This window comes from Hemitrygon akajei, chromosome 1 (genome assembly GCF_048418815.1).
Source record: "Hemitrygon akajei chromosome 1, sHemAka1.3, whole genome shotgun sequence".
NCBI lineage: Eukaryota > Metazoa > Chordata > Chondrichthyes > Myliobatiformes > Dasyatidae > Hemitrygon > Hemitrygon akajei.
The window spans coordinates 154,001,569-154,010,774 of NC_133124.1; the positions used below are offsets into that span (position 1 = coordinate 154,001,569).

The following is a 9,206-nucleotide window of genomic DNA, read 5'->3' on the forward strand; positions in this document are numbered from 1 at the left end:
GAACTACACATGGCAAAACTCACATCAAACGATGCACATACAATCACACAATCTACTCATACACAAATACACACACACATACAGAAACACAATCATACAGACATGCACTCAAACACACAAGCTCAAATGCAAACGTGCACACACACACACACAAACCACCACTCAAAGATGGACATAGACATACACCAACGCAGAGATAAAGAAACACACAGACATGTGGCAAAACACACATACATATACACACACACGTACAATCACCCACACTAACACACAATCTACACATGCATAAATACACACACATACAAAACTTATGCACACACAACCACAACATACACATTCACACACACAACCAGGCACAAACACAATCCTTAAGGAACTATCATAATTATATGTGATGTGTCTGAGTGTTGGTTCGATGTATTGCACATTGTCCCAAAGGTCATTTGGCTGTATTCCAGTGTATGGTTGAATGACAATTAAACTTGAACTGGAACTTGAATATTCAACAAATAAATATCTCACAAAATGTCAGCATTTTAAATTTTTGTACAGTAACATAACTAGTTAACAAAACAATTTACAATTATATAGTTCATATAATAAACAAACAGTGAGTCCTTTCTAGCATGTCGCACCAGACAGTCAGCCATTCTTGTCTGCCACTTAGTGTCAGGATTGGTCTCCTTTTGGATTAACTGGGTCACGATATGAACGTTCCTGACTCGACCCTTTTTTTTTTATGAGGCCAAATGGCTAGCTCGATGGTCAACCCGGCACAGATGGAAGTGTGCTTGGGGGGTGGCCCGACTTAGATTTGAACTCGGGAGCCTTCGCTCTGAAGTTCGGCGCTGATGCCACTGCGCCACCAGCCAGCCTAAACCGTGAGAGACAGAAAGAATTCAAGAGGATACTATACTTACAATTGCAAAAAATAATGGAAGAGGGCATTAAGGCAAATTTTGACAGCACCAATTCCAAGATCAACATCCTGTTGATGTGCAAACACACACAAAATGCTGGTGGAACACAGCAGGCCAGGCAGCATCTATAGGGAGAAGCACTGTCGACATTTCAGGCCGAAACCCTTTGTCAGGACATTTCCAAGTGTTTGCTGTTGATGTGCAATGTAGCTTTCAATACAATCCATAATTAGATAAAAAGTAATCTCTTCTTCAAAGTATCACCCTTGTAATTCATCTGCTTAATTTGATACCTAATCTCCAATTCAAATTAAAGTTATAAAGTTGACCTTAAACATCAAACATTAGTCAGAGCATTGAAACACATAATTAGTTTGCCATGGCATTGCATGCTATGCAGCTCATTTATGAAGAAAATGTGAATTATTGAAATTACATTTATTTGAATTTGAACATGTAACACAGATAAGTAGAACTTGATTACATTGTAAATCTGATCATTTAAGTGGGTTCATTCAAATTAAAAACATAAGAAAAATAAGGCTTTCTAAATTTTTACAGAGGACTTCTGGTAAATTATGCCATTAAGCCTGCAACTTCTGTGAAAACAATTGACTTTTATATTATTAATAAATATCAAATCAGACAGCAATAGTATTTCAGGTATTGTTCAAATCTAAAATCTACAAATTTTGAACATCTGACAGGCCTAGTTACAGTTCAAAGCATTAGAGTACAGTATTAATATGTGCTATTTAAGAGACAAAGCAGGTAAAAGATTTTACTGTTCACAGCTCAATGAGGAGTGGTGATTACTATCCAAATAAGCTGGGTAAGGTGAATACCTTCAGCATCTCCAAGTGCCTCAAACTCTGTCTGATGACCAATGAAATGCTTTAATGCATCAAGAACAAAGTCCATTCAAGATGATCTTTTACACACATATCAATTTCAAAGATTACACCAGATTTTCTAAACCCTCCTATACATAATTCACAGCTCCTCACTAAAGCTAGCAGTTGACTTGTATAAGTTAGTAAACAACTTCAATTGCTTGGTGTACCACCATAGATATTGTCAATAAAGACCTAATCACTGTCAGAGTCTTCATCATCCTTTGTAGCTTTCGTTGTGTCAGACTCACATCCACCATCCTCTTCCTCCTCCATCTCCTGCAAGAAAGCAAATTGTACAGCTTTTTGTTTTCTTTGTAGATACTATAATAAAAGCATGATTCATTCTCACATAATAATTTTTTCCTTTCACAATCTATGAACTGTGGCTCATTGTATTATCTTCCCTGAGTTTGATACCTTGTTTTGTACAATCTGTACCATAGTAACTTGCTTGCATTAACACAATTATAATATTGGACCAGCTGATTGGATTTTTTAAATACTTTGTACGATCTGTATCATAGTACCTAGCTTGCATTAACACAATGACAGATTTTGGAATTGACTAATATCAATAACCAAGTATTATATAATCATCCAATCAGCTGGCCCAATATTATCCGAAGTATATTATATTATACAACATTGACAGCTTACTTTATCATAGTCACTCTCACAGTACGAGTACCTTCCCAAAGCTTACCTCTTCCTCATGATCTTCAGGTAACTGTGATTCTTCCTCATCTCCAATCTCCTGCTGGGATTCCTGGGTTAAGATCTCTTCCCCCTGTTTAAAGTAACAATCACTCAATCAGCTGTATTTACCCCATTGAAAACTTCATTCTGATACAATGCTCAAGGTACACATAAACAATTTCCAAGGGAGAACAGAGATGGGTAACAGAAGGAAAAGGTTGGAAAAAAACCCGCTGTGACTTTTGGTTTATTCTCCATTCCATCTGGCCTTCCCTCCCTCAATAGAACTAAGGATAACTATATGCACATATCCTACCAGTAAACCACATTTCCCTGGTTTGTCCTTCTGTATGAATGTAATAATTTAGTAACATTAATTGGTGAGTAACATTCAGCAGCCACAATAGGAGAAAATGCAGAACCTCATTTGAAGATATAGATCATAAGACATTTTTCAGTCATTGTTTGCCAAAGTTATTATATGACTTGGAACAGTAACGCCAGAACTATTAGAATCATTTGCAAACTAGTATTTGGGATTTGTAGTGTTCTTATTAAAAATGAGAAACATGGTGGGGAATTGCAAAGGTGAATTCTAGCCACCATCAAGAAAGTTGGATAGAAGGAGACAGAAGATGGGATGGATCAGGAAATGATGATGAGTAGGTGATGCCTTTGGAGCTTATTAAAAAGAACCTGATAAGGTGAGAGAAAAATAAAACACTGAAAGACCTGGGAAAGAACGGGTTTGAAAGGAAGCTCACATATTAATTTAGGAAGGAGGTGCAAGACATTGAAGGAAATATTCTAAGCTTCTGCACTGAGTACAACTTTCAGACCCACAAACAAACAAACGCAACTGTAAGCATGTAGTGTGATTACTCGAGTTGAGTATGAGTTGAGTAAGGGAGTTAAGCCTCCCTTAATGGAGAGTGCCTGTGTGCGACTTTGTCTAATGTGGGGAGGCTGATGCACAGGCCCTTGACAGATCGAGGTCAGCGTCCAGTGGCATGGCACGTAAGGCAACTGGGGACCCTTCACTGCTGCAGCCTTCCTCCGCCTTCTCTGCCATTGTGATGTGTCATCACCTTCCACCAGCTACAGCAGTGAGGTCTCGTTGGATTACTCTGTCTGGAACCTCTCCCTTGACTTTACCACCATGGGTGATCTTAACACGAGCTAAGCTCCAGATGCATCTCTCTTGGGATCTCAGGAGCTCACAAACCTCTCCACTATGACAATGTGATGATCCTCAGTGAAGCATATAATAATTTGGCAGAACATAATTCTATTTTGACAAGCCAACAGACAGATCTGTACTTTTATTTAAATATATACACTCACATGCAGGTCTCTGTTTTTGAGATTTCCTAGCCAGAATGCATCTTGGCATTTGTTGATGGTCAACATTGCTTTAACTCGGTACACAAATAGTTCCAACAGCTTCTTCAACAATGGGACATGATTGGTAAGATTAGTATCTTGGTTGATCTAAAAGTTAACCATAGGAAAGAGAAGGCAATATTTGTTACAATAAAGCTTAAAAGCTCATGTTCTTCTGATAACATCACTAACATTAAAATGTACTAACATTGCATCATTACCCATATTTCACTTACTTACACTACGAAATATTAGTAATTAAAAGATTAACAGCTAATTCATATCACACTCCACCTTCTGTTTTCAGGTACCTTTTGTGAGGAAGGAAAGCTCTTAAAAACATTAAAATAACTTGCTCATTTTCTTGAAGTGTACCTTCTCACCTAGATGTTCTTTAAGTATTCAAGCATATCAGATATTTTAACCAATATAATGGATCTTTTTGATTCATCTTATTTTATTACCAATGGGAATTAAGAAATGGGAATGGGAATTAAATTGGCTACACCAATGCTGCGTACCGGGACTTAAAGAATCTAGGCCTCATATGGAGCCAGTGATCATTAATGGAGAATGTGTGGAGCAGGTTAAGACCTACAAGTATCTGGGAGTACAGTTGGACGAGAAGCTAGACTGGACTGCCAACACAGATGCCTTGTGCAGGAAGGCACAGAGTCGACTGTACTTCCTTAGAAGGTTGGCGTCATTCAATGTCTGCAGTGAGATGCTGAAGATGTTCTATAGGTCAGTTGTTGAGAGCGCCCTCTTCTTTGTGGTGGCGTGTTGGGGAGGAAGCATTAAGAAGAAGGACGCCTCACGTCTTAATAAGCTGATAAGGAAGGCGGGCTCTGTCGTGGGCAAAGTACTGGAGAGTTTAACATCGGTAGCTGAGCGAAGGGCGCTGAGTAGGCTACGGTCAATTATGGAAAACCCTGAACATCCTCTACATAGCACCATCCAGAGACAGAGAAGCAGTTTCAGCGACAGGTTACTGTCGATGCAATGCTCCTCAGACAGGATGAAGAGGTCAATACTCCCCAATGCCATTAGGCTTTACAATTCAACTGCCAGGACTTAAGAACTTTTTTTAAAGCTATTATTAATGCTTTTTGAGTTAGTGATTTAGATGCATATCATATTATTACTGAGTTAAGTATTGTATGTAATGAGTTTTTGCTACAACAAGTGTATGGGACATTGGAAAAAATGTTGAATTTCCCCATGGGGATGAATAAAGTATCTATCTATCTATCTATCTATCTATCTATTTGAATACAAGGGAGACCAATATCTTTGCAGGCAGGTTTGCTAAAACTGTTGGGAGTGGTTTAAACAAATATGGCAGGGGGATGGGATCCAGTTGACAGAGCTGGTATGAATGAGCCAGCAGGTTTACAAGTAGATAATGGATAATCATTGGAAGGACAAACCAGTGACTGGGTACAAATGCAGCAGTGCAAAGAGTTATATTGTACCACAGAGGCAAAATCCAAAAGCATAAAGAATGTAGGACTGAAGGTGCTGTATTTAAATACACGTAGTATTCGGAATAAGGTGGATAAACGTGGTGCAATTAGAGATTGGTCAGTACGACATTGTAGACATCAGAGTCGTGGCTGAAAGAACATCACAGTTGGGAGCTTAATATCAAATGATATACTTTGTATTGAGAGTGCAGGCAGGAAGGCATAAGCGTTAGCATTGCTCTGTTGGTAAGAGATGGAATTACATCTTTAGAAAGAGGTGACATAGGGTCAGAGAATGTCGAGTCTTTGTGGGTGGAGTTAAGAAACTGCAAAGGGAGCTGGTAAGAATATGTAACAAGGGCAACGTCACAATTGTAATGGGGGACTTCAATATGCAAGGGATTGGGAAAATCAGGTTGATGTTGGATCATAAGAGAGGGAATTTGTTGAATGCCTATGAGATGGCTTTTCAGAGCAGCTTGTGTTTGAACCTACTTGGGGAAAGGCTATCTTAGATTGGATATTGTGTAATAACCCAGATTTTATTAGGGAGCTTAAGGTAATGGAACCCTTAGGAAGCAGTGATTGAATTCCTACTGTAATTTGAGAGGGAGAAGCACAAGTCAGATGTATCAGTATCGCAATGGAATAAAGGGAATTGAAGGCATGAGAATGGAGCTTGCCCAGGTGGATAGGAATGGGATACTGGTGGGGATGATGACAGAGCAGAGGTGGCTAAGGTTTCTGGGAATAGTTCACAAGGCACAGGATAATTATGTCCGACAGAAGTTGTTCTCAAATGGCGGGGGTAGGCAACTGTGGATGACAAGGGAAGTTAAGGACTGCATAAAAGCTAAGGAAAGGGCATATAATGTAGCAAAAGTGAGTGGGGATGTTGGGTGATTGGTAAGTTTTTAAAATACAACAAAAAAACAACTAAAAAAAGCCATAAGAAAGGAAAAGATGAAATATGAGGGCAAACTAGCCAATAGGATACTAAAAAGTTTCTTTCAGTTATATAAAGAGTAAAAGGGAGGTGAGAATTGATATTGGACCACTGGAAAATGATACTGGTGAGGTAGTAATGGGGGACAAAGAAATGGCAGATGAACTTTGCATCAGTCTTCACTGTGGAAGTCACGAGCAGTGTGCCAGAGGTCCATGAGAGTCAGGGAGCAGGAGTAAGTACCATTGTTATTACAAAGGAAAAAGTACCAGGCACACTCAAAGATCTTAGGGTGGTAAGTCACCTGGACCAGATGGACTACATCCCAGATTCTGAAAGAAGTTGCTGAAGAGATAGCAGGTGCATTGGTTATGATCTTTCAAGAATCACTTGATTCTGGAGGAATGGAAAATTACAAATGCCACTCCACTCTTTAAGAAGGGAGGAAGGCAAAAGAAAGGAAATTCCAGGCCAGTCAACCTGCAACTTCAGTGGTTGGGAAAGTGCTGGAGTCCATTTTAAGGATGAGTTTCCGGGTACTTGAGGCTAATGATAAAATAAGTCAAAGACAGAATGGTTTCTGTAAAGGAAAATCCTGCCTGACAAATCCGTTAGAGTACCTGGAGGAAGTAACAAGCAGGATGGACAAAGGAGAGGCAAAGATATCATTCACTATTCACTTAGATTTTCAAAAGGCATTTGACAAGGTACCACACAAGGCTGCTTAACAAGATAAAATCCCATGGAATTACAGGAAAGTTACTGGCATGGACAGAGGATTAGTTGACAGGAAGGAGGCAGTGAGTGGGAATAAAGGGATAAAGGGGGCCTTTTTTGTTTGGCTGCCAGTGACGTGGTGTTCCTCAGGGGTCAGTATTGGGACTGCTACTTTTCACATTGTTTGACACTGATTTAGATAATGGAATTGATGACTTTGTGACAAAGTCTGCGGATGATACAAAGATATATGGAGGGGTAGGTAGTGCTGAGGAAGCAATTAGATTGCAGAAGGAATAGACAAATTGGAAGAATGGGCAAAAAAGTGGCAGATGGAATAGAGTGTTGGGAAATGTGTGATAATGCATTTTGGTCAAAGGAACGATAGTGCAGACTATTATCTAAATGGGGAGAAAATTCAAATATCAGAGGTGCAAATGGACTTATGAGCCCTTGTGCTGAGGCTTTATAAGACACCGTTATTCACAGTTTTGAGCCCAACATCTCAGAAAGGATGTGTGTCATTGGAGAGAGTTCAGAAGAGGTTCAAGAGGATGATACTGGGAATGAAGGGGTTAACACATGAGGAGCATTTGGCAATTTTGGGCTTGTACTCACTGGAATCTAGAAGAATGCAGGGGGATCTCACTGAAACCTGTGGAATGTTGGAAGGACTAGATAAGGTGGATGTGGAGAGGTTGTTTCCTATGATGGGGGTATCCAGAACTAGAAGGCACAGCCTCAAAATTGAGGGGTGACCCTTTAGAACTGAGGTAAGGAGGATTTTTTTTTAAAGTCAGCAAGTAGTGTACCTGTGGAATGCTCTGCAATAGACAGCTGTGGGTCAAGACTGTGGGTATATTTAAAGCAAAAATTGATAGTTTCCGGATTGGTCAGGGTATCAAAGGTTATGGTGAGAAGGCTGGTGTATGGGGTTGAGTGGAATCTGGGATCAGCCATGATGGAATAGTGGAGCAGACTCGATGGGCCGAATGGCCCAATTCTGCTCCTTTGTCTTACAGTTTCTTATTCTGACTTTTTCACAAATGAAATCTTTCAATATGGTGATATGTTTAGTCTGCTGACACAAAAAACCCTTTTACCAGATCATTCTACTTTATAATAACAAAGATATTAAAACTAGTGCATTTATTGAATTCAAATATTTTTCAAAACTAATAAATGCACCCAATTTAAAAGTGCAGAGACTGTATAGATCTTCATTCAATTCACTGCTTATGTTGTCTTTTACAGTAGAGGAGGCAAGACAAAAGTATATGGTCAGCCAAAACATGGAAGGCTGAAAAGCCCATTTCTGTACTGCATAATTCTATGACTTCAGAAACAATTTCAGAATAAATGAATTATGATATTGCTTTTATTGAGTTAAAGAACAAATAGTAAAATAATTTCTGGTATTTTTAATGTAGAAGTCAAGAAGTCACATGTCAACATTTTCCTCATCCATGTTACTTGAACAACCCTAGAGGATTCTTGTAATTTAGAGCAATTATATTAATTTAACCAATCAAATACAAAGTTGACTAAAATAACTCTACAGATAGTCCTACAAGAAATTCAAACCAGTCGACTCAATAGCCTTTTATGCTGCACTGATACCTTGCTATGTCCACACATATGGTGCAGCTGACGAGTGCTCAGCTGTAGAGCTTTCAGCAAACTCTGAACGTCATCCTTTAAGGGAAAAAGAAAATATCCTCAGTGGTCAGTTATAAATTATGGGAGAAAATAATTGAATGTTATTAAGTTAAACATTTTTAAAAATTGCTTTGGTAAGGTGAATTTATAACTAACCCTCTCTTAACCTATTGCAAAATAAACAATTCCTTTTTGATCATTATACATAAATAGATAAACAGATAGATACTTCATTGATTCCAAAGGAAATTAGTGTCACAGTAACATTACAAGTGTACAGATTTACAAATATTATAAAAGAAGTAAGAATGAATAAAAAGTAAGTTACCTCAAGCAGTCCAACAGGAGGGGGTCATCACTTCCCCGGCTACAGGTTGACTCATTATGGAGCCTAGTGGACTCGAGTAAGAATGACCTCATATAGCGCTCTTTGGAGCAGTGCAGTCGTCTTAGTCTATTACTAAAAGTGCTTTTCTGTTCAGCCAAGGTGACGTACAGAGGGTGAGAAGCATTGCCCAGAATA

The 9,206-nt window shown here is 38.9% G+C and overlaps 1 protein-coding gene across 1 annotated transcript; it reads right to left on the minus strand.

Annotated features, from left to right (window-relative positions):
• Positions 1-1,309: 1,309 nt before the first annotated feature.
• On the minus strand, positions 1,310-8,755 carry fancd2 (FA complementation group D2). Its single transcript, XM_073057184.1, has 4 exons — positions 8,645-8,755; positions 3,857-4,003; positions 2,520-2,603; positions 1,310-2,092 (listed from the first exon to the last, which is right to left on the minus strand). The coding sequence occupies exons 1-4, from the start codon at positions 8,660-8,662 to the stop codon at positions 2,009-2,011; spliced, it is 333 nt and encodes a 110-aa protein (XP_072913285.1). The 5' UTR covers positions 8,663-8,755; the 3' UTR covers positions 1,310-2,008.
• Positions 8,756-9,206: the final 451 nt, after the last annotated feature.

Bases quoted from the DNA above. Each gene is read 5' to 3' on its own strand.
- fancd2 (XM_073057184.1), bottom strand. The intron at 2,604-3,856 runs GTGAGTGTATAT...TACTTTAAACAG, and splicing joins TCAAAAACAGAGACCTGCAT to GGGGAAGAGATCTTAACCCA. The intron at 2,093-2,519 runs GTAAGCTTTGGG...GCTTTCTTGCAG, and splicing joins CTGAAGATCATGAGGAAGAG to GAGATGGAGGAGGAAGAGGA.